General features: G+C 41.0%; 1 protein-coding gene across 5 annotated transcripts in view; it reads left to right on the forward strand.

The window, feature by feature from the left end:
• The window catches only part of LRP6 (LDL receptor related protein 6), a 119,636-nt gene extending 94,309 nt beyond the window's left edge, over positions 1-25,327 (forward strand). For 3 of the 5 annotated variants that reach the window (XM_086885887.1, XM_086885886.1, XM_086885889.1), the window contains 11 exons: positions 550-752; positions 3,402-3,613; positions 3,794-3,984; positions 8,115-8,324; positions 9,562-9,687; positions 11,050-11,286; positions 12,848-12,958; positions 14,756-14,986; positions 15,748-15,884; positions 17,065-17,162; positions 19,364-25,327. In XM_086885887.1, coding sequence (XP_086742013.1) covers positions 550-752; positions 3,402-3,613; positions 3,794-3,984; positions 8,115-8,324; positions 9,562-9,687; positions 11,050-11,286; positions 12,848-12,958; positions 14,756-14,986; positions 15,748-15,884; positions 17,065-17,162; positions 19,364-19,649 — 2,042 coding nt within the window. In that variant the 3' untranslated portion in view covers positions 19,650-25,327. The remainder of the gene's footprint in view (positions 1-549; positions 753-3,401; positions 3,614-3,793; positions 3,985-8,114; positions 8,325-9,561; positions 9,688-11,049; positions 11,287-12,847; positions 12,959-14,755; positions 14,987-15,747; positions 15,885-17,064; positions 17,163-19,363) is intronic. The other 2 variants (XM_086885888.1, XM_086885890.1) reach the window with 1 other exon arrangement.
• Positions 25,328-25,997: the final 670 nt, after the last annotated feature.

A 25,997-nucleotide genomic window follows, 5' to 3' on the forward strand; every position in this document is an offset into this window, starting at 1 on the left:
GAATTAGTTGTCTCATTCCAGTACAGGCAAAAAGAGGATTTGTGGGAGCAGGACTGAACCACTGTCAATCTCTTTCCCCAAAAAGTCTAAATAAGGAACCCGTGCTGGCTTTTTCTCACCTTTCTCTGCAAGTAGAAGTGCACCTAGCAAAGAGTTCAACTTTAAAATAGATGAGCTGCACTTCCCTGAGACCCCTTTAGAAAATGGACAGTTCTTTGAGAGGCATAATTGACCATTCTTCTTTGAGATGCTTTTGACAGAAGTCTTTGCATTCACTAGTCCTGCCACTTAAAAAATCTTATCTTTGCCTGTCACATTAATGTACAGACATTATAGTAAAAAGAGGTCATTTGAAAGGCTTTTTGTACCCATCAGAGGTTGGGATTGTTATGTTTTGATATTTGGTTGGTTTTGACAAAGGAAGAGTGAAAAAAGGGAATGAAGTAGATGTCTGGTTATGGATAGTAGTTGTCATTCTTAAACAAAAATGCCCAATGTTACTGCCACGTGTAACCCTTCCAATCCCTTTTCTTTTTTTAACCCATCCAGCTCCTACCACCTTTCTGTTGTTCAGTCAGAAGAACGCAATTAATCGCATGGTGATAGATGAGCAGCAGAGCCCAGATATCATACTCCCCATCCACAGCCTCCGGAATGTCCGAGCCATTGATTACGACCCTCTGGATAAGCAACTGTACTGGATCGACTCTCGGCAGAACATCATCCGGAAGGCACAGGAAGATGGCAGCCAGGTATCCTGAGAGGGGTGGAATTGCTGAACGTTTGGCATGCCTGTGACAAACAATGACTGGTTGTACGGGGATGCACAGACTTCCCTGTAGGTCCCTTGGCAAAACAAGTGGAATCTGGAGTTTTCTGGAGTCCTAAGTCAGTAAATCTGGGGAGGAGCAGCAATAAATAGAACATGGAAAACCAAGACCAGCTTGAGGATACTATTATTACCAGCACATTATTTGCTCAATGCTGTCTTTTGTCTGGAACCAGTTTGAAGCCCTTATTTGAGATATCAAACATGGAAAGGAAGGTTCTTGGAAGATATGGGGGGTGTGACAAAGGTATGTGAGCAGAGTACAGGGATAGATCCTCTGAAAGGATGGGAACTATGTAAGCACACCACTGTGTCTAGAACCTCGCAGGTTGTGGAGCAGATAGGAAGAGAGTTGTAAATCACTGGGGCATGGAGTGACTAGACTGAACCTGTAAAAGATGTAGCAGGCTTGGGAAAATCTATTTGACTAGAGAATACAGAAAAAGTAGAGTAAGATAGAAGGCAAAAGGTAATACAGGCTGTGGTAGCTCAACCCTGGCTGGAGGGCAGACACCCACCCTAACCACCCTGTAATGTCTCTCCTCAACTGGACAGGGGAGACAAGATATAGCAAAAGGCTCATGAGCTGGGGTAAGGGGTTACAGTCTGTTCATCACACTTTGTTCTGCCACTGTTTCCTCCTCGTGGAGAGGAGTCTTTTCCCTGCTCCAGTGTGGGGTCACTTGCAACTGAGATAGTCTTCCATGAACATCTCCCTCCAAGATGAGTCCTTCCTGTGGACTACATTTCTTCATGAACTGCTGCAGTGTGAGTCCCTCCCATGGGGTGCAGTCCCTCAGGAACAGGCTGCTGCAGCCTGGGTCCCTCACATAGTCACACATCCTACCAGGAAACCTGCTACAGTGTGGGCTCTTCTCTCCATGGGGTTTCTCATGGGGTCACAGCCTCCTTTGGGCATCCCCCTGCTCCAGCAACGGCTCCTCCAGGGGCTGATCTCTCCACCCCCATGCCCTCCATGGGCTGCAGGGCACAGGAGAATCCTGGAGCAGGTCCTGCCCCTCCTTCCTCACTTCCCTTCGTGTCTGCAGGGCTGTGCCTCTCACACGTTCTCACTCCATTCTTCTCTGACTGTAGTTGCTTCTGCCCAATAACATTTTTTTTCTTAAATATGTTATTCCAGAGGTATTACCACCATCCCTGACTGGCCCAGCCTTGGCTGGTGGTGAGACCATCCTGGATTCAGTGGCATTGGCTCTGCTGGGCATGGGGGAAGCTTCCAGCACCTTCTCAGAGAACCCATCCCTATAGAACCCATCCCTACAGCCCACCCACCCCCACTACCAAAACCTGGCCATACAAACCCAATATGCAGGTTTAGTGAGGTTTACTGTGACCCATGACTGCTTACTCAGTTTTGCATTCTAAAATAGATATTTTCTTCATGATTTTTTTGAATGTGGGAGGAGTGAGAAACTAGGATGAGCAACACAACATAAGAGAGGTACTATATTCAGTTGAATTTTAAGAGTGTGGTTTCTGGTGATGGGTGTGGTGGTAGTTGGATCCTGCTGTATGCCCTTCAGCCTTCACTCTTAATTTAGCAATGGTTTTAATTTTGGAATATCTAAATAATACTCAAAAGTAGTCAAAGTCATTGTGTTTTTGCCAGCTTCAGCAGAATAAACAAATGCAACACTTGCAGGCACACCATTTCATAGAGGTGACAAGCCAAGCAAAGTTAGGCAAATTTTCTGGTGAACTTTCATTTGGGGATGAGAGGGTAGAGGCTGCTCACTTCATAAGCATGGCTTCCAAAATGTTTATGTAGGCTATGTTTAGTGATTTAGTTATTCCTCTTCAGAATTTTAGAAAAGTCCATGAAAGATGTTGATTAGGTTCTTTCTAAAGATAATAATAATAATAATAATTAAAAAAGAAGGAAAATGCATTCCAACTCCAGAAGTTTGGATGATTAGAAGGCAAGATCTTGAACGAGTAAGGTGTTAGCTGGAAATACTCTGAAGTCAGTGTTGTGCATTAGCTGATATCCTTTCCATCTTTGGCAGACCTGCCTTCCATTTGTTAACCACCATAATGTCCTCCAACTGAGATGGCAGCAATGGTGGAGAAGAATGAGGCAAGCATTTCAAGTGCTGTGTGGCCGCACCTTGCCTGTGTTTTTCTCTGTTCAGCTGCAGCTTTGGGAATTAGAGGTGGTACGTTTCTAATGTAGAGTGTTAAGTGTGCTGGGTTTGGGTCAATCCAAACTGAACTCTTGAGTTGTCAAAAAAGTAGAGGAAATACAGGAGCTGACCCTGGACCTTAAACACAGTGACAATTTGGACTTCTGGTCAAACATGCAAAGTCTTACAAGCTGCAGCCAGCTTGTGTGATTGCCATTACAGCAAACCATCAGGGCTAAGCATCACCATCTTATCAAAGGTGTTGGTGTGGCAACAGAACCTGGGTCTCTCCTTAATTTATGCTAATATTTTGGCTGTCTCCTTTTTCTGAGCAGTAGTTAGACATGGTGCATCCATAGCAAATAACGTTATTCACATTAGATTAAGATTAAATGTTCTTCTGTGTGTTGTTTCTCTTTCCTTTGCAGAGCCTCACTGTTGTGACAAGTCCAGTTCCCAATCAAAACCTGGATATGCAGCCCTATGACCTGAGCATTGACATCTACAGCCGCTACATCTACTGGACCTGCGAGGCCACCAACGTCATCAACGTGACTCACCTAGATGGGAGACCCATGGGAGTGGTGCTCAAGGGGGATCAGGATAGGCCAAGAGCCATTGTGGTGAATCCAGAGAAAGGGTATGTGGGGAAATTCAGGCCCAGGGTTTTGAGAATCCAGTTGTTTTCTTGCTGCACCTTGTTTTCTGTTTGTCAGAATGAAAAACAACTTTGACATTTGTTAAGATGTCTTGGATTTATAGCAAAAATGTGGACAGATCAAATAAACCTTTTTTTCCCCTCTAATCATTCCTGTTCCAGATACATGTATTTCACCAACCTCCAGGAAAGATCTCCTAAAATTGAGAGAGCAGCATTGGATGGAACTGAGCGAGAAGTCCTTTTTTTCAGTGGTTTGAGCAAGCCCATAGCCTTAGCTATTGATAGCCAGCTGGGCAAGTTGTTCTGGGCTGATTCGGATCTGCGCAGAATTGAAAGCAGTGACCTTTCAGGTAGAGTAGCACCTTAATTCAGTGATTCATTTATGTGGTGAGGGTGTGGGGGAATGCAGAGAGAAAGGTTGTCATCTTTTCCTTCCTACTATAAACAGTCTGTACTATGATTCTAATCACTCCCTGAATTCCCAGCCAGGGAATGTGCATGATTCATGCAGCGTGTCTTTACAGTTTCGTGACTCCGTGATTTGCATTATTAATTGCTACACATGCTATTTACTTCAGTTTCTCACTGCAAAACCTTTGTGTGGTTTCCCAAAGTTAGCAGCAGTTTTGGAAAGGGGAGAGAAAGGGTTGCTTTTAAAGGTATTGCTTTTGGTGCAGAAATCTATCACTCAGAGGAAAGCTCCCTGTTAGTGGAAAAATGTGTCCTGCAGAGTTGAAGCAGCAGGTGTCCAGGTTACTTATGTACCTGTCATTTGGGGTAAAAAGATGTGAGAAGGATAGAAAAGATCTAACATCTCTCTGTCCTCAAAAGACAAAAATCTCCCTCTTCCAGCTGTGGAATTCTTTGCCTGCTCCCCAAGATTGGTTATGCTGCTTATATGATCATCTCTACAAGTTCATTCAGCCCACTTGACAATAACCTAACAACATTATACAGAAAATGACAAATAAGAGAATGGTGTTCTGTTGGCTTAGAAAGCTGCATTGGTTCAGGAAAGAGTCCAGCAAGCAACCAGAAGTGGAGCAAGAGAAGAGGGGAAAATCATATGGTCCAGATTGGGTGAGAAAGACAAATGTCTTTCATTTACTAGCCTAATCCAGCAAACTGCTGGATCAGCTCAGCTGCCTCATGTAGCATCAGTATTAATTTGTGATACAGATTGGGCTGGATGTTGTTGCTGGAAGTGAGAGTTGAAAACATAACAGGAGTTTTGACAGTTTGCAGTAATGTTTGTGGTAATGTCTTCCACTTATGACATGGTACCTTCATTCAAAGTAGCAGCATGTAACCCTGTTGACACCACTTGGATTTTCATCCTTGTATTAAGTTCCTAGAATAAACTTTTGTTTTGGAAAACATTTTGGTTTTGGACAAAAACAAAGATGTTTTTTTCCAGATGATTGGAATTAAAGCTCAGAAAGACTAATTTTTTTCAGTGGTGTGTCACTGGAAGATGCAGGGTCACTACTGAACTGTGATATCCTGATTGTTTACTGTTTTAAAATGCAAGACACAACTTGAGTTAGTGAATTATTAAAGAACAAAAAAAAAACCAAAAACAAACAAGTGCTGTGGTGTTGCTTGGTATTTTCCAAGCTGTCCCAGATCCAGGGTTTACATGAGTAGAGTAACAGGCATGAGAATATTACACGAGCTTTATTTCTCTGTCTGTTATCAGCCTGAAATTAGGACACCAGACAAGAAGATGGGTCTAAATTCTAATTCAGTCTAGGTTTAATGATTATGACTTTGTTGGGTTTATTTTCTCCTTAAAGATGTGGCTATTGAATCACCAATGTTATATAGTAAAAGCAAACCATATTTTGAAGAGCATGAAGAAAAAATATTCCAAAACCTCTCTTGCTTTTTGGTATTTGCACCACAAATAGATTGCTATAATCACCATGATAAATTGCTAACTGCTGAGATGCATTCCTGTGCTTAGGAATGCTGATTAATTAGGTCTTTTAACCAGCAGAGCAATTTTTCTGCATATTAGCTTCTTAAAAACATTCAGACTCTTGCTCTGTCAATTCTGTAGATGCCAGTAACCATAAAGACAAGGACAGCTAGGATGCCTTTTATGTGATGTAGTCCTTCTTTTCCTCCCTGTCCTTCAGGCATGCAGTTAGGACTTGGTTATTCTGCCCAAATTGGAGATCCTATTGAAGTTAACCAGATTCTTCACGTGATTAAGGGGTTGTTTATGAAAAGCTGGAATTAGCTCCCTACCATGGAAACTATTTGGAAATTAGTTCTTCTATTCCAGAATAGTTAGTGTGATTTGGAAAGGGCTAATGATTCTGGAATTAAGTAATTTTTATTTGGAAATAGAATGAGCAATGAGTGTGTCCTAATTTTTGTATTTATTTGGTTGGTTTTAAGTCTTTTTCTAAAAGGTACTGCTGAAAAGGGGATGGTAATGCCAGGAGACAAAGCTCCTCTTAATCATGTCTCCCTTTCATCTGACTAGCAGACTAGTACCCTGATGAGTCAGCTGCAGGTTTCATTGTTGGTTTATGGAAGAAGGGATTTTAGTGTCTCAGTTTACCAGAAATAATCAGTTGCACTTGGTCACAAGTATTAAAAAGAAAGATTAAGACATTAAGGGAGTGAAAAGATCAAGCTTCAGAGCTTTAGGAACATACTGCAAAATGCCATGCTGATTGACATGGGCATGGCAGAGCAGGGCATGTACAGACTCCATTCGGGTATGTCAAGGTCTTAGCTTTTGTATTCCTTCTTGTCTTCTTTGCATTTTGCCCTATTCTCAGCTTAACTTTATTTCTCAAGATGCAGGTTTGTGTTTCTTACCTTTTCCCTATAGAATTAGTCATGTTATTGGGGTTTAATGGATGGTTGCAGTTATTTAGGTTGACTTACATCACTCAGTCTAATAATTTCTACATCAGTCTGGGTATAACCTCCTTCAGAATTCATCAACATCTTTTCTTAATCAGATCATTGCTGATGTTGCTCCAAAGTGGTGGTGAGAGCCCAGCCTAGCTGATCTGAATTCCCATGTTTTCCTTCAGGTTTTAATGCTTGGTAAATGTTTGGAAGGTTACTTAACTCTCAGCTCTCTGTGTATTTAGTGAAAAGGAGATAAATAAATTTTTCATAGCTGAATTTATTTCTAAGTCATCATCATTGACATAATGTTGATGAAATTCTCAACAACCAAAAAACCCCTTCTTGCTACTAAAGAAAGCAGAGTGGGATAGAACTTACTCAGAAATCATAAAGTACGTGTGTCTTCTGTCCTGTTATCTTCTGTTGGTATGGTAGAGATGTGGTAGATTTTTTTCCCCTGGTATTGAGCTATTCCAGTATATTTTTACAGAACAAAAATATAAAAACTTACTTCATCATTCTGTGGATGAACAATGTAAACTTATTGTTTGCTCTAGTAAAAGCTGAAAATAAGCACAGCTCAGATATCAGAAATACCAGGATTTGGAGGTAATTTTTCAAGCTTTAGCTTTACTTGTGTGATCCTGTTTCAGCTTCTCAAAATTGAAGCAGATTCTATGTGCTTCACAAGTAATTTTGTGTTCAGAATATGATCAACTCACTGAATATTTTACTGTTAATGACGATGTCATCATGGTAAATAAAGGAAGCATGGATTAAGTCTCCCTCCTGAGCCCTCAGATTTTGACTAACATTTTTTTCTGTGTGAGTTACAAAGTCTTCACTGTCTTCAGACAGACTTTAGTGATACCTTTAAAACAACTGTTGGCTGTGTTCTCTACATGTGGAGAGTTAACCATGAAATGTGACAGTTGCTCTTGACTGTATGTAGTGCCAGAACATCTGGCACAAAAATCAATAACCACTCTTGAGGTGTAAGGCCTCTTGTCTGCTCCTGGTGATTGCTAAAGGAACTCAGGAAAGTATGTCTTTGCTAGGAAGAAAGGAGCATTCCAAATTTAGCACTAGGAGCTCAATGAAGGTAATGTAGCTGAAAGAAAAGAACATGAGGAAGTCAGAAGTGTTAATCTCATAACTCATGTGAGAAGTCCTAATTACCCTGCTTTCACTTGGATTTTATCTTGTATGGTTTAGCTGAAGCCACTAATCCATCTTCTTATTCCCTGTTGTATAGTAAGAAAAAGCAATTAATCTCTCCAAAAAGGGAAAGAAGAATGAAAAGCATTACCAATTTCCATCACATTGATAAGAAACTGGAAAGGCTCATGAGAGATGAGCCCCTCTGCTCCAAGTAATTCTTAAATACACTAGATATTTTCTGAGCACAAAAACACTCTTCTTGGTGAAAGCAGAAAAAGAATTTGATCATCTGTCTGCAAAATGCATTAGTCTTACATCAGAGGACCCAGAATTGCCTGGGGTTTTGTAGTAGGCTTACCCAGTAGTGAAAAATAATGGTATGTGTAGTGTAGAAGTTTCTGATAGTTTTTTCTAGTTGAACCAGAGCATTCTCTCCCTTCTGCAGGTGCTAACCGGATTGTTTTGGAAGATTCCAATATCCTGCAGCCTGTGGGACTAACTGTATTTGAGAACTGGCTGTACTGGATTGACAAGCAGCAGCAGATGATTGAAAAGATTGATATGACCGGTCGAGAAGGACGTACAAAGGTCCAGGCCCGTATTGCACAACTCAGTGACATCCATGCTGTGAAGGAGCTCAACCTGCAGGAATACAGTGAGTGCAATTCCTGCTTGCAGGTGCAAACAGAGCCTGTGAGACTTGAGCCAAGAGACATGAGCCTGTTGTGCCTTGTTGCTGATCAATATCAGTGCAGATGGAAGGGGCCAGAAGTTGGTATCGGTGCTGTTAGGTTGTTTCCTTCAGGCACTTGGCAATAGACTGGGAATCTATCACAACCCCAGCATCATGTTTTGTTGCTGATGACAACTTGATTGGTAGTCCCATCCAGGCACCTGGCATTTGAGTGTCTCTAGGCACAGCGGAAATATCCTGTTATCCCTAATAGAGGACTTTCTGGATCATGCTAGTGCAATACTATAGGGTGTTCACTGTTTAGGCAAGCTCTCAGGGCCTGTCACTAGCTGTCAGTGTTTCAGTGAACTGCCTGCCTTGGGGGCAAAGTGAACAATTTTTGGTGGTGGTATTTCATACTGAAAGTGAATTTACAGAAGAGCAATGTTGCATTGCACAAAGGAAATTAGTATTAAATAGCAATTTGTGTTGATCATGGCTGCACTTTTTATAAGTTTTGGCTTACCAGGCCTTTACACACACACACGCCTTAAGTGGTGGGAGGTGGATGGTTAAAGCAATGGAGTTGCTGTCATCCTGAAGGAAATAGGCCTGGTTGGTAGGCTATGGTGCATGCCTTGGAGAAATATGTAGAAAAATGTGTGGGGATGTTTAATTAAAACATCAGTGCAGACTACTACTAGTTTTGTGTGCTATTAATCTCAGTAAATCTGTCAGGAGTTCCAAGAGAAGTATGTTGTCCTTATTAAACATTAAAATGAAGAGACATATTTATCTAGAGCATGTTAATTTGAGTTTCAGAGACAGCATGGAAGCTTTAGAATCCATACATTAGAAAAGTTTATTTTTTAATGGTCTTTGGTAGAGAAAATGAAATATGGAATCCAAGACATCTTTTTGTATTACTAATGTACTATTTGCTGCAGAGAACTACTGCTACCTCACACAGGAAGCAGAATGCTTTGAGTACTGTTTTAGTATAAATTCTCTGAGTAGTTTCAGATCATGGAGAGTTACCAATGTATGTTATAATTATAGATGTGTGTAAAGGGAGAAATACAACAAAATACCATATTAACAGAGATTTTTCATTTATCCTCTCCCCAGGGGGTAGGGGGTAATGAAGAAATGATTGAAAGGTCATAAAATAGGTGGCGATTTCTTATAATTCCTGTCTTTCTTATTTTTAAAATCCTAGGACAACATCCATGCTCTCAGGATAATGGTGGGTGCTCCCACATTTGCATTGTCAAGGGGGATGGCACCACACGTTGCTCTTGCCCTGTGCACCTGGTGCTGCTGCAGGATGAGCTGTCTTGCGGAGGTGAGTCCTTCTTAAGTTCTGTCACTGGGCTTTTAGCTTTGGCCTGGGGGAGGGTCTCCATCTTCAGGGATGACTTCTGAGCCAAAGGAATGTGACAGTGCACCAGGTGCTGTTACACACCTGTACTGACTCACCTCTGTCCCTCCACCCTCCAGCTAAATCTGCAAGTATTGAGAAGGAGTAAGGGAAGAGGAACATAATCCCTTACTGTTGGATAAGGATTTCTGTTCACCCTTTCTACTTAAAACTCAAACTTAAGACTCAACTTAAGTTGAATTATTTCAACTTGATTCTTTAATTGTATGATTTTTGTTACTTTTTGCTGTCACTCCCCATGTTCTGCCTTTTCAGGCAGTGGTAGATTCTCACATTCTGGCACATTGTGCAGTCTGTGCTGTTTTGTTTTTCTCCGTTGTCCTCCCCAAGCTCACCCTGTGTCTTTCTGAACTGCAGTCCCAGAAGGGCAAGTTGCCTCCTTCCATGGCAATATGGCTGTTGTAGCCCATGCCCTGGTGTCTCCAGGGGTGGGGCTGGAATGGGGGAGAGGTCAGGCACTTTGGTGCTTGGATCTCTTTGTGCCACCAGACTGAATAGATTTATTGTGCAATCATCTTGCCATTGAGGCAATGTGTGGTCTCACAATGGAACAAGAACTAACATAATCCAGACATTTTCTCAGAGCAAGTTTAATACTAGGCCAAAAAGCTGGGGGAGGAAAAGGGGATTAAAAAAAGGGAAAAAATCTAAACTAACTGCCTGAGATTAACAGTTAATGTGTAAAAGTTAAATAACAGCTAACAGATGTGTTGAGGTAGTAGAACTTGACTAGATGGAGAAGTTTTTTGTTTTAAAATAATTTTGACTGAATAGAGCTGTCAAGGGCACATAACTAGACACTGAATCACAGTGCATCCATCTGCAGCAAATTAGATCCTTTTAACATCTTTTATACAATGACTGTCAAACATGAAGAAGAGAGTAAGCCATTGGCTGAGTATACAGTGGTGTTGCAGAAAAGGGGGAGTTGAAGAGTGTGGCGACTTGAAGTCTTACTAAGAGAAAGGTGTGAGGGTCTAAAGTGGGAAGGGAAGAAAATAATGGTTTTGAGTGTGCATGTTTCTCTGTTCCTCTTGTTCTTTATCTGTCAAGCCCCCGATGTGAACCTGCATCAGTCACACTGGCCTCAAGGTCTGCAAAAGTGGCTGTCAACGCAGTGGCTGTGGAAGTGACCTTACAATGTGGCACATTGTTCATCAGCTGCTTTGATATGGGAAAGCAGCTGAGCTCTTGTCCTTACCTGTCCCGATCTGCTGTTCGCTCACCTGGATTTTTAACTTCTGTTTGTTTGCTTGATTTTCAAAGAACCACCAACATGCTCCCCTCAGCAGTTCACCTGTTTCACAGGTGAGATTGACTGCATCCCAGTGGCCTGGCGCTGCGATGGGTTCACTGAGTGTGAAGACCACAGTGATGAGAAGAACTGCCCGGTGTGCTCTGACACCCAGTTCCAGTGTGAGAGTGGGCAGTGCATCGACAGTGCCCTGCGCTGCAATGGGGAAGCCAATTGTCAGGACAACTCGGATGAGAAGAACTGCGAAGGTAAAGAGGATACTGCCAAGTGGGATGGAAATGTACCTGTCACAGGGACACTGGGATAAGTACCAGCATTATTGCTCAGAAGGATTTGAAAAGATCCAAAGTTCTGCTAGTGTTTAAATGGGTCTGCTACACAGAAGTTATTTCGTAACTCCATACTTTTGTTTCTCTACCTGTGAAGTTGAAATTAAGAGGAATGTCTGTCAGAGTGGCTTAAATGCTGTTTGTGAAAAGTACTATCAAAAATGGCATGATTTTAAGCTCTAAAAACCTAGTATCTGAGAGTGAACTAAAAAGTGGGAGTGAGAGACAGAAAAGATTTCTGAAGACCTCTTCTTCCCGTAGAGCACATCAAAAGAGAATATTTAAGCCATCTTTACATAGAGGGAAGTGCTGTTGCCAACACAATGAGAATTAAGTTCATTTTGGAAAGGACAGGTCTTGCTGGTGGAATCTGAAACTACCCCACCACTGCCCAACATGAAATGTGAGCAAACTCACCCTTTCTGTATTGCAAATGTAGTGAAGAGTTGTAGGGACAACCTGTAAGCTTGAAAGGATGCTTCTTCTTTATATCCTTTCAGTGCATTTTCCTTCTTTGTGGACACTCTTGAAATGTCCTTAAATCAAGGCTAAATTTCTTTCCAAAAGATGTTCTCCAGTTCAAACAAAAATATAGAGCTGAAATTCCTGTGTGCTGAAAGGTGATTGTTAGCCAGCTGAGGTGCTGACATCTGAAAATGTGCAAGTTAACTTCCCAGCTGTCATCCAGCAACTGGAGATGTCATAGCAGGGGCTGTTTATCACCTTCAAAGTGGTCCTGTTACTGAGAGTATTTAAATTGATTACAAATCAGAAAAGCCTTTAGTTTAACTTCTTAATTCAGTTGAAGGCAAAAAAGGATTTCTGGATTTATGAGAAACAGGAAGCAGGAATATGTGGAAACAGCAGCAGCCAGCACCTTGCCTGCAGCACCTTTCAGTTTTCAATGTACTGACAGTATTATATTCTGTCCTTCATCTCAGTTTAAAAATATAATATCAATTCAATATATTGTCTCATGATTGAGGAGTTTTCTGGTTTACAGGAAGAGCACAAGGACATTAAGAAGGACATTTATCTTTCTTAAATAATTTTATTATCATGGTTTGGCAGATTTATTTTCATAATTTAATTCTTCTTTTATACTACAGTAGATGCTTAGGGTTGGAGATTCTTATAGTAATATTGCAATAACCATGTCCTGGGATAATTGCTTGTCTTTTCAATGGCCTCTGAGTTATTTTAGATGAGGGTTACTTTATCTTGTAGTGTTCTTACTGTAAGCAGTCAGTAATGCCCAGGTACCAGTGTGCACTACCCTCAACAGAACACTGAGTCACTTGCTCTGCATGGTTCACATGAGGGACTTTGCGTGCCACTGGCTACTTCCAGAAATGAAGCTTGCAGCATTCCAAGCTCTCCCAAGATACTTCTGATTGTATGTTTTGGTGTCTTTATTTCTTAATGATTTTCAAGAGGAGAAGTTTCTGGTGCTGACTGTTGGTGTGGGGCTTCTTTGCAGTGCTGTGTTTAACGGATCAGTTCCGCTGTGCCAGTGGGCAGTGCATCGGAAAAAGCAAGAAGTGCGATCACAACCTGGACTGCAGTGACAGCTCTGATGAACAAGGATGCTGTAAGTGTACTGCTGGAGACTTGGTTGCAGCATCCAAAATTTGCTTCTAACCTTTTCTATGAGTTTGATTTTATTCTGCCAAGCAGACTAAATTAGTTGTTCCCAGAATTAATGCTTCTCTTCATAACTGCTGTCATGCAATTAACGCAAAATGTGGTGGAATATTTAACAAAAATAATTAGTATTCTGAACAAGTAGTTTCTAAGGCAGTGAATGCCAGTTATTTTTCTTTTTACCCTTTTAAAATTTTAAAAGAAGTTAAGGGTTTGTTTTACTAGTTAGTGTTAATATGCTGAGTTGGTGCAGTGTTAAAAAAATATGTACTGGCATGAGGCATTCATATGTAACTTCCCTGCTTCATGGTTTTCTTATCCAGGCAATTAATAGCAGGTGCTTTTAGAATCAGAGGAACACTCTGTCTATAGAGTAAACCTTCTAAAATGTTGTTGGTGGTGGTGGTTTTTTTTTTTAATCTTAAAAGGATGTAATTCTGAGCTTGATTTCTGACTTGGAACATGTAATATCCCCTACCTTGAAATCTCCAGGGCTCTACAAGAGAAGCACTGCCTTTAAAATTCCAACTCAAAAGTTCACTTTCACTGTTGGCGCTTTAAAAGAAATTGTAAATAGGGGCATCTCATCTTGTGTTAGAGATCCATATATCACAGCTGGCACATAGATAACTTGAAAATGCAAAGTCAGAGTTGGGCCCTTGATCTTAAGAAGGAGTATTAAAAGATGTTCTATCATGCGACCAAGTTACTAGTGACATTATCACAGGCTTGTGTAGTTCCCTTTTTATTAGAGTTTATATATTCCCCAGTTTTGTAACAGAGGATGGAAAATTGGCCCACCCAGAATAAGATGGCAGTTGTCACCATCCCTCTTTCACTATGATCAGAACTCTGTTTACTTATCTCTGTAGACTGTTACATGCTGGTTCAAGTGTAGGTTTGGTGTTCAGGGAGAAGAAAATGTGTTGAGGAAAAAACTTCCAGTTAATGCATAAGATGTAAAACACTGACTAGAACAGGAAAATACTTTAAAGTCTGCCTTTCTTGTCAAATTCATGAGTACAGGCAGGGGGTTGTCAGTTACTCCCAGAGATGTCATTGCTTAGAATTGGTCTTGTAGGGAAAGCCACTGATTTTGACTGTTTAGTAATTTTCTATAAGGTGTCACCACTCAGGCTGATGCTCAGCTGTATCTGTAACCATAAGGGTGGGTCAGATGTGGAATAGTTTAGGTGGTTTAACAAACAGCAGCAAACCCAAAATTCACCACTGCTGAACACTCAAGGTGATGCAACATAACTGATTTTTACACTGCTGAGAAAAGGGAGTTCCAGTCTGTTACTGAGGGATAACCGACGTATGACATCAAAAGTTGTTGTCATCTTCAATAACAAGAAAAGCACAAGAGGTGTCCCCTGCACAGTGTCATCTGGAGACGTGGCTGCAGGTCTTGTTCATCAAGTTCAAAGGATAGCTCTGCTTGTCAGCCTGAAGCAAGAGTGGGGCCTGGTTCATCACTCCCCCTGCACCTGCATGTACTGCTCCTTTCCTGTTATTTGTGATCTGAAAAACCTCATTGCATGTTTGGAGGTCATCTTGGGAGGCTTCAGGTAGCCATTATGGACATTCAGTGTCTGAACAGACCTGTCGTAGGGACTGTTTGTTCCACCCATATATTAATTTCAAAGTTGTTGTCTGCCAGCAGAAGAGGAAAGTGGAAAGATATAAGAAAAACTGATGTTAGTCTAAACTTACATGATCTGATTTCTCTTTTCCCTTTTAGACACAACAGAGGAACCTGCACCACAACCCAACAACACCATAGGCTCCATCATTGGTGTGATCCTTACAGTCTTTGTGGTGGGAGCAATGTACTTCATCTGCCAGAGGGTGCTGTGCCCACGCATGAAGGGGGATGGGGAAACCATGACCAATGATTACGTGGTGCACGGGCCAGCCTCGGTACCTCTGGGCTATGTGCCTCACCCAAGCTCTCTGTCAGGGTCTCTCCCTGGTAAGTAAAGGAGGTGATCCTTCTCTTTGGTACCCCACAGCTGTACTTGAGGATACTGTGCATCTGTGTACAGGAAGTGTCTGCTCCTGATACAGTTCCTGGAAGGTGTGGGAAGCCAGGACTGCCAAGGCTTGTTGCCATCCTTCTTTACAGTAGTGAACTGCTATGTTACCCATGCTATTCATGAGCATTTAGGTACTTAGCAGAACCTAAGCTCAAATAAATGCACGCACTATGCATTATCTCATTTTGCTAAAGAATCCCCTTTTTGGGCTGTTGTAGCACCAGCAAAATTTCTCAACAGTACTGGGTAAAGTTACACAGAGTTCATAGGACTTTAAACATTATATAATCATTCTTGGTAGATTTGTAGACTAAGTTGGCATGCTTGTGAGACTTCTTGCCAAGTCTGCAATGACCAGCTTTGGTCCCAGCTTAATTTAATGATGAGTTTTCCAACACCAGTCCAAGCACATGATGCTACTGCTGTTTACAAAGTAAAACTTAACCACAATATTGCACTTCATCTATGTGCATTGCTTCTGTATATACTGATTAAATATGTACTATAACTTGTGGCTTTTAGATCCAACAGGCTCCTCTTGGAACCTAATTTGATTTTAAAACCAAGATAATTCATTTTGGGTTTGCAAGCTGTGCTTATGCTGCTGTTGTCCTCCAGATTATTTTTTTTTTTTAAGTTTCCTTTTGTCTGTGAATTCAGGAAGAATTGAATACTGACACATGTCTCTGTTCTTCAGGTATGTCTCGAGGTAAATCTGTCATCAGCTCCCTCAGCATTATGGGAGGGAGCAGTGGCCCACCCTATGACAGAGCCCATGTTACAGGAGCCTCCTCTAGTAGTTCTTCAAGTACCAAAGGCACTTACTTTCCTCCAGTAAGTAATTCTATTATTCATAAACTTTTAATAACTTTCAGGGAAGTGACAGTGTCTTTCTAAAGGTTAATCAATCGACAGATTAATGTTTTGATTTAGAATTCTAGCCTAATAAACTTGTTTGTATATGAAGTAAGTGATTTTGAAAGGGAAGAGGATTGTCTTTTTCCAAAATGGTCTAGAAATTTTCACTTGATTTAAAAAGCTGTGAGTGAGCTCAGTACCAGGAAAAAAAAGATGTTAGATTGAATGTCAGGGGAGATGAAAAAAATCCCTGTAGATGTTGAGCAGCTCTGGCAGAGAGATCTCCTTTCATTATACTCTGCCATGTGTCTCTGAAGGTAAAACTAAGGTTGATTCTGTACAGACCTTTCAAAGAAATAAAATGAAGCTTTGTGTCATGCGTATTACAAGTGACAGGTAAATAAGTAAGCAAGTATTTTGCAACTCTGTAACATCCCTCCATCACAGATAGATAATATGCTGCACTAACTGCTGTGTAACAGTTGGTGCCAGCCCTAGAGGGCTCCCTGTCTCTTCGCTTGGAGCATCTATGGTGGATGGTTTGGATATTTTTATGGAGCTCACCAAGCTACACGGTTGAGTGTTAAAGAGTCCCATGCTTGGTCAGTGAAGGCTGAAATCTTCAACTGTCTGTTTTCAGTTCTGACAATCAACCCATCAGGCTTTAAAATCAGTTTTAAATTAATCCAAATATATGGAGTAAGAATATGCCTGCATAGGGAAGGAATGCTTGCCTTGGCCAGCACACTGCAAGTATTTTAAGCAGAGCAATACTTCGGGACTGCAGCTTGCAGGAGCAGAGATCTGCCAGTCTGCCTTTGGCAGTGGTATCCCTAGTGACAATCTAGAATAGAACAGCTGGCTGCAACTTTACTTTTCAGCACTGGCTATGTCAAAATAGCCACAGCAGTCAGCGTTTTTTGAGAAGAGCTTAGTAATAGTCAGTAGGAATGGCAACAAATGGCATTTCCAGGGTCTGTTTAAGAGCTGGGGAATAAACAGGGAAAAAATTATTTTTGTTGGGAGGCCTATGTATTCAGTTCTTTACTTAAGGTTCCTGTTAGACAGTACTAAAAAATTATAAACTGGCATTTTCCCAAGTTTACTTTGTATCTTTCCTTTTTAAAAGTGGCTTTTTTCCTTTCTTACTCCTTAGATTTTGAACCCACCACCATCACCAGCTACTGAACGTTCACACTATACCATGGAATTTGGTTATTCTTCAAACAGCCCATCTACTCATAGATCCTACAGGTAATTACTATTACAATAGCTTCTGTCAGGATCAAAGCAGTTAGTGTAGAAAATGCAGAATAAAGGCAGCCTCTGCTTCATAAGAATTACAATCAAAGGCCCTAATTCTGCAAGCGCTAAACTGGTGCTTAAATGGGCTCACATGTATCATGTCACTGCTGCCCATGTAGAAGTGCAGCACTGTTTGAGGTAAATTATACATTTAAGTGGGTATACAGTGGATACATCCCTGGAGTATATTCCTTTGGGGGAATGACAGCACTCATCACAAAACTAGCTACATGCCAAAAAATGCAGCACCATGATTATTTTTGAGCAAAAAAAACTTACCCTGGAGTGAACCCTTCCTTTTTTTAGGCTTCTACTATATATGATTTGTTATGTAATTATTAGAAATTATAAGCAAATACCCTGTGGAGGAAAAGTTGGCAATATAAAGGCATTGTAATAGGTCATAAGTAACATTAATAGTGTTGTCTAGATAAAGCACAGAATTTCTAGTTTGACACATTAAGGGTTAATATCTGGAAAAAATTGCTAACCTTTTATTGCTAACCTTGCTTTATATTCTCTTGACTAGTATTTATGGGCATGCATTTTCTGTTTGAATGTATTCTTCTTACCTTCCCTGTAAGAATGCTGGAGTTAGTTATGGTTTTATAACAAGTTACCAAAAATAGATGAACCAACCTCTGTTACCCAAGGGTGTAAAGGTACCCCTCCCACATCACCAGTAGATGTGGTCAGTGACAAGAGTGCTGTATTTGTCTGAAATATGTGCCTCCCTAACACAGAGCCTTTGGGGGCTTTGGATAATGAGGTCTCTGGGGCTGAACAGACATCTCTTCTCCATTAGCAGAAAATATGGCCACTGTTGTGCAGAAGGTCAGACCAGATGTTTATAATGATCCCTTGCAGCCATATGAAAAATCTTTTAAAATTATGTAATTTTCTAATGAAAAAAAACCAAATTCAGGCATCAGCACAGGTCACCTGCTGGTTAGCTGATGTGACTTTTAGTATTAAAAATTACATTAGGGATGTAGCATAGTGTTCAATATTTTCCAAATGCTCCTTCACCCAAAAATAAACACTGGTCTTGCTGCTTCTGATCTTACTTCTGACTTGACTATAGAGGAGCTGCACCCCTTTGTGTCCCCAACCACTGACTGTGATGCTGGGATTTGTAGTTAACATGCATTTCCCCTTCTGATTTTTTTCCTTGAAACTATCTTGGGCTCATTTTAGAAGATGTTTTGTGGTAGCAGCCTTTGAGAATTTCATCCTAGTTATTTCTCTAAGGAATGCTTCTCCTGAATGCTGTGAGTGTGCCAGGTAATTTTCTGTCCTCCTGTCTGTCCGGGGAAGTTAGTATCCAGAAATTGCATAATGGCAATTGAATTATCCTCTCCATAATTGCAACACAGCTATTACACAGGCACATGCACACCCGTGCCCTTCCTGCTTCGCTGTCTTAGGAGCAACTTTTTCTACCTCAGTTAAGTCCTTAGGGAGTCTGTTGTGTGAGAGATTGTTCTCAGGCACAGCTCCTTTCTGTGGCACAACAAAAGCTCTTACACAGGTGCTCCTTTCATCTCTGAACAGGCACTGCTAGGGTCACTGGAAACATCTGGGGAATGGGAAGCACTTAGGACTTAGCAAACCTGGGTTCTCCAGTTATCTTGGAATCACAGAATGCTGTGGGCATGAAGGAACTTTAGTCCATCCAGTTTTATCCTCTGCCATGGGCAGGAACATCTTCCACTAGACCAGATTACTCCCTGGCCTATCCAGGCTGGCCTGGAACACTTCCAGGGATGGGGCACCCACAACATTATGCATTAATTTAACCCAAATGCAATAATAGAATACTTACACCAAACATGGCACACTATCCAATTCCAGAAGTTTTGAGCACAGAATGAATTTTCTACGAGTAAAGCAGCACATCAGAAATTTACATGACCGGCTGCTCAGAGCTAAAATTAATTACTTTAACAAGTTAGATAATTACTGAAGAAATTGGCATCCCTTTCACTTGTTGCTGTGATGTGCCCAACGCCGTAGTACCTCTGCAGGGAAGTTTGGAGAGGAGATGCTGTGCATCACTGTAGAGGTTGTCCTGCTTTCTGTTGTCCACCTTGGCTTATCGCTCTTGAAAAAGGAAAACGACTCTTTTCCCCTCCATCTCCCCGCTACAGCTACCGGCCCTACAGCTACCGGCACTTCGCGCCGCCCACGACGCCCTGCAGCACGGACGTGTGCGACAGCGACTACGCCCCGAGCCGCCGGGTGCCCGCGGCCAAGGGCTACACCAGCGACCTCAACTACGACTCGGAGCCGGTGCCGCCGCCGCCCACGCCGCGCAGCCAGTACCTGTCTGCCGAGGAGAACTGCGAGAGCTGCCCGCCATCCCCCTACACCGAGCGCAGCTACTCCCACCACCTGTACCCGCCGCCGCCGTCCCCCTGCACCGACTCCTCCTGAGGGGCAGCCCCCCGCCCCGCGCCCTCCGCTCCACGCTGTAAATACAAAAGGTTCTGCTGGGGACGGGGGGAGGGAGCCCAGGATGGGGGAGGACAGTGTACAGTTAAACGTGGGGCGGAGGAACACTGAAGATATTTGTACAGAATAATTAAAAAAAAAAAAAAAGGATATTTATATATTTTCTTAAACAGCAGTTGCTGCTTGTGCCATAAGAAGAATTTTTGTATAAAAGAACCCAGACGTTTGTACAAAAAGTTTTTATTTTTGCAAATGGAACACAAAAACATGCCTTAAACTGAGCACATAAGAAAATAGAAGGACTGGGATATGTTTCTTGTCCAGCGAGATGATGTGTGGGTTTTGTCAATACCAAAAATGTTTAAAGTAATTAATAATAAAGAAGTCCGTCTCAGAGCAGCATACCATAGATACTTGGAAGTAGCCAAATAACCTCTATGTTAACTGCAGAGGGCCAGCAAAGTTAAACTTGAAAATTCAGTCAGGACAGATATTAACCTTACACAAAAGGGCTTTCTTTTCTACAGGAACACAGCAATCATAGCAGTGAATCCAGAAAATCAGTCACACACTTTTTAAAATTAATACACCTTTGGTTTTCCATAATGCATTTAACAAATAAGAGCATTTAGAGCTCTCTCCCTGCTTCTGGAATTTCAGTTATTTTGATTGGATGTATTTTAAAGGATTTTTTTTAATTACAATTAAGTTTTCTTGTCTTTTCTTCATCCTTTTTTCCTGCCTGTGTCACTTAAATTCATGAGACTCCTATTTAAAGTACTGCTAGAACTGGGCTGCCATAAATGCCAGGTTTTCTCCTAATTAGCCTTGTCATGCAGTGATTTATCATGCTAATCATTACCCTCCCCATTCTGACACCATGGTAGGACTCACCAGGTCAGTACGATTCTCACTTCATTGACAAGGGTAATATGCATATACCTGAATGATTTTTAGTCCCTTAAAAAAGAAAAGCTTATTTTGACCTAGTGCCCACAAAATGTCAAATATTTTTGTACCACATAAAATATAGACAGCATATTTATAAACCATGAATTTAACCATGGATTGTTAGTTTTACTGTAAATTAATAATATATCCTTGCAGTACTTTCAGTGTATATTGATATCACAGTATACAAATCATATATATAAATATATATATTATTTTTTCCTTGTAAGGAAACATTTAACTTTCAGTAGAACAACTCTCCATAGGAAAAATAGATGATCATTGCAAGGGGTTCCCCTGCTGTATTAACTGCTTGTGTTTTGTGTTAGGTAAAGCCAGTTTTTCTCAGTATGATTTTGACATACCTCCTCTTTTGCATTGTGTGAGTTTAACACTTAAGTATTAACCGCTGTGAATGTCAAATTTTAAGATATTCTTAACCAAACCATTTTATATTCGCATCTCTATTTTTGTATATTGTCATATTTAGCCCCTTCTTCTGTCAGCCTCACCATGGTGATTTTGACAGGGAGACTATTTAATCAAGTGAAAACATTATTTGTGTGGTTTAAGGGGCAATGTAGGATATTGTTAACTCCTCCTGGACTCCAATGCAGTACTTTGAATTTGTTTTGTTTGCAGCAGAGCTCACCGTGTACCTGATCTTAGATGGCATTGTGCACTTCTACCTTCTTTTGACATCACATCCACTGAAGGTGCTCAGTGCCTTCGCAGACTGGTCCTCTGAGTCTTCTCTCTCAAAACAAAGGTCCTGGGGAGCTCCTGCCTCCTCACCTTTGGGTATGGAATGGGGATAGAAACTTTCCAGAGGCACCTTTCAGGTTTTATTGTTCCCTGTTGCTTCTTTCTCAGCCAGTTCCAACTAAAAGAGAAGTTATATGAAAATATAGCATGGGCTTGCAATTGATGCTGTTGACAAAATTAGTGACAAGTCATTCTTGCTAGCTGCCACTCATCTGGAGTACTGGATCCTCATTTGGTTTCATCTCCAAGGAAAATGGTGTCATTTGGATTCCATTTGTAGTAAAGGATCTTTCCTACGAGTCCAGAATACCTGAAGAAACTTTAAAAAGCCTTGGTGATCTCCAGGCTATTGCTGTTAATCTATGAAGATAGTATACTAAGGGGTTTTTTGCCCAGCTTCATTCTAGGTTTCTGGGAATTGTGGTAGCTGTTCTTCTGGCTCTTCCTTGCTGGTAGAGAAGCTTTCTTGTGTTGTCCAGCAGGATGGATGTTGAGGAGGGTGTTACAAACTTATATAAGGGAACTCAAAACCATATATATGAAGGGGGGGAGGGCAGGTGTGTCAGGGTTGGGGGTGAGGCTGGCACACTGATGAGAATTAGAATTTCTCTGTTGTTTACATTTTTTCATGTGCAGCATTCCGTGTGGGGTTCACATGTGGAAACTTGCACTAATGAACTCAGAAGAATATTGTATTGTTGTATCTCAGTCCAAGTGCTTGTACTGCAGTGGCAATGGTGTCTTCTTGCAAAATGTGTTTCTCAGTGTGCCAATTTCTTTTTGAAAAGCTACAGGATGGTTGAGCTTAAAGAGTGGTATCCTCTTTCTGGTGCAGCTGGACTGCCTCACTGAGGCATCCTCTTAGAGGGAGATTCCTGCAGGTAAATTTGTGTGTTAATTTAGCAAGGATTTGTTTAGAAGAAAGACATTTTCTGCATATGTATCTTGCTGCCTCCTGTGCTGGTTTACATCCACATAACCCAACTGAAATCTGTGGGGTAGACATAGAATTCCATGTAGCATTTGATCAAGTCTTTCTGATACAGGTATTTCAATTTGTGCATCAAATATTTTGGGTGATCTGCCTCTGAGAGGTTCATGACAAGGGAATTGGACAGGCTGGGGGTTTTCACTGAAAATGCCCAGCATAAAGAACAGGCTGTTCCTTGTCTGAGCAGAAAACGATGATCTGATTTTGCAAATACCTGTATTTTCTCAGTAAATCTGGAATAAATTTTTGAAAGAGGTGCTGATGTGTGAAGCTTTTCTTGGGCAGATCTCCAAATTGCAGAAGCATTGATGCAACCAGTACACACAGCTGACACATTCCCAATGGATAAACACTGAGACTGAACATTTTCTCTTTGCTCCTCTTTGCCACTGAGACAGTTGTGATTCATATTCTCTCTTTTCCTCAATGAGGATCATCTTATCTCCTGCTTCTCCAATTCACTGAGGTGTTTGGACCGTAAATAATACAGACATGCCCATTCAGGAGATTGGTGAAGTGAGTTTGTAGTATTAGCTTGGAAGGGATCTCACTGATGGCAGTGAAAATCACTCCTTATCCTTCAAGTTAAGCATAAAGGGTCCTTATCCTACAGCATCAGGTACAGTTCGGGCATTAATACAGAGACCCTTGAGTACTTTATCCTCTCTGTAGACATCTGGGCAGTGTTCTTAGCTGACTGTCTGGTGATTGGAATAGCTGGCATGCCCAGTCTGGAAGGAAAGAATCTGTTGTTGTAGCTAGAAAAAACAAAAAGCAACAAGACATTACAGCATAATTTGTTGAAAACTGACTGCATGTTTAAATGGCAGCATTAATGACAGCTAAGTCTGCCTTTTAAAGTTATACCTGGCATGTAATGCTGCATGCAGTTCATAGCTTCCTAAGGGTACTCCTCATTTCCCCACTGCTTTTGGATACCAAGATATTTATTAGGAAATAACTTGGATGTGATAAATGGAACACACACATGGCATTTACATTTGAAAATTGTTTCCATGAATATAAATTCATGCAACCTGTGCATATACATTGATTGAAATATTTACAGTAATGCAAAATACATAAGTGAGCCATTTGATATCAAGGGATGCATTTTGCTGTGAGTTGAAACTCTGCATGGTAAATTCTGAATTTCTGCAACAGCATTTCCCTCCCATGTGCATGTACCAGTGTGTGTGCAGGTACCCAACTCTTTGATAATGGGCATTTACCCAAAGCTGATCATTTTCTCTTGTGCATCGATTCAGCCTCCCTGACTCCCAGAGTGCCAATGCTGAGTGTTGTTCTGCTGTGTCTCACCTACCCTGGGCTCCTTTTGGCCAGCTCATATGACAGACAGTAGAACACCTGAATGCTCTGTTTAATGCTCTGTCAGGCTAGGCAGGAGAGGAAGCACATTTTTTATACTATTCCCCAATTTTTGGAGTCCATTTTGCAAAGTGCCTCTGTGTTTTGTAGGGACATGAAAAGCAGTCTGCTGCAGTTCTAGCATAATTATGAAGACAATTGCACCCAAACTGCTTGACGTGGTAGGTGGTGCAGTCAGCTGCAAGTGAAGTGCATGGGGAAAATCCCTGTCATTCCTATTTACTACACTATTGGGCCTTGATGGTGCTGTGGTCTCCAGCTCTGCCTTGCTTCTCTATTCATTAAAGCCCATTCTCTAGAGATGGCTTCATTGGCAGGTCCTAAACACAGTTTAAGCTTTAAAATAGTTAAACCTGTGCTAAGAGAAAGAAAAGGCCACTGTCTGAATATTATTTCCATTCCTGATTGCTTGGCAAATCTCAGATTAATTAATTAGCACCATACTGTGGGGAACTGCTTAACTACAGAGCTCCCTGGTCACACATGCTATTGGATATGATTCTTCATAGTATCTCTTAGGAAGAAATCAATCACTTTCTTTTCCTGACCTTTTTGCCTTGAGCATATTTGTCACACAGTATTGTGAAATAATCTGCTTCTGAACCTGTACTGTGCAGATTACTTATTAGTTCTCAACAGAAAAATAACTGGCTCATTGAGTGCAATAATAATTTGAGCATTGCTGTTCGGAAATTGCTTTCTAAGCAATGAGATTTTTTTAAATTGCATTTTGGTGTTGGTCAGGCTTGAAAATTAACCTTTAATTTAATGGAAGGTGACAGATAAATGTTGCAAATAAGTTAGGAATGAACTAATAGCTTGAAAAGGGCTACAGAACAGTCATTTTCTGTCTAAAAGAAATCAAACTACAGTAATGATCCACAATTTTCTTTCTTTTCCACCTTTCAAAAGGGAAGTGATTTGTGCATTTATAGGGACTGGGTGATTCACATCAGAACTGTGCAGGGTAAGCCAAGTGTCAGGGTTTTCAGGATTGTCCTAGTAGAAGACAGGGTGGTTGTTACAAACTCTTGGAGAGCCATGTTCCTCTCTTCAGTTGAACCAGGAGCAGCTTTGAAGTCCTGATTAAAATGTCTGTAGCCTTAAGCCACGCAGAGAAGAGTCAGCAGAAAAGGGAAGTGTTTTTCTGTAAAGAGGATACCACCAGGCTTAAGCTGAACTAGCCTTGTTTGCAAGTGAAGGATCTGGTGCTGCTTTCAGATTTTAACTCTTCGTTTTGTTTTTGGTTTGTTACGTTTGTTCTTTTTTGTAAGCTTTAATCACTGTTTGTCATTGTCTAAACCCAGCTGGTGTCTCTTGTTCATCAACTTCGGTACGATGGTGCTTTGCAAGGATATATTTATATTATAATGGCCAACATTTGGCCAGCTCTATTCACTCATTCACTAACTTTTTTTTTTCTTTTTTTTTTTTTTTGTAAAATAAAGTGCTTTACTTGTATGGTGTATATAAACCTTGTACAAAAATCCTTTCCAATTATTACTATAAACTGAGTTGTAACAAATGAAATGTTGATTTTTATAATAAAACTAAGAGTGAAAAAGAGGCATGTTTCATTTTATTTCAGCATCTGGAGGACAGGTAATTAAAGGTACAATGTACGCCTTTGTTCTCCCTAAAAGTCAGAATGGGCTGAGTTTTCTAATGTTGTAGAAGACTTTGCAGACACATGGATTCGCAATGCAACTGACAGTATTTTAAAGCTTAAAGTCTCAATTATCGATCCCTTAGATTGGTTTACAGGATAATACCAGCCAGATTATTTACCAAATGTATGTTTATCAGGTGCCAGTGACTGTACTAGACACTGCTGATTCTTGAAATCTCTATTGAAATGTTCGCCAAAAGAGAAGCATTTAACTTCAAAATGTAAAAGAAACTCCCCCAACCTCTCTCATCCTGTTGCTGTAACAAGTAATTGGAGAGGAACCAGTTCTGAATTTATAAGCTCAGCACAGGAATTCCCATTCCACTTACATCCACTAGTCTTGGGAAAAAAAATATGTGGCTTTGTATTAGTTGTGTATGTGGCTCTACTGAGACTTGTAGCCCAAATTTTTCTGTATGGAGGCATGGACAAGCCACATATCACTTTTTGGGTCTGCATTTGTCGATCTCACAGGCTTCTAAAAATACCTCCCTTTTACTCTAAACCAGGGTGTGATGTGCTTACTTTGTTTCAAGGTGTTACATTTATTTTGCCTTGGAAAACA

This window comes from Cyanistes caeruleus, chromosome 4 (genome assembly GCF_971803275.1).
Source record: "Cyanistes caeruleus chromosome 4, bCyaCae1.hap1.1, whole genome shotgun sequence".
Lineage (NCBI taxonomy): Eukaryota > Metazoa > Chordata > Aves > Passeriformes > Paridae > Cyanistes > Cyanistes caeruleus.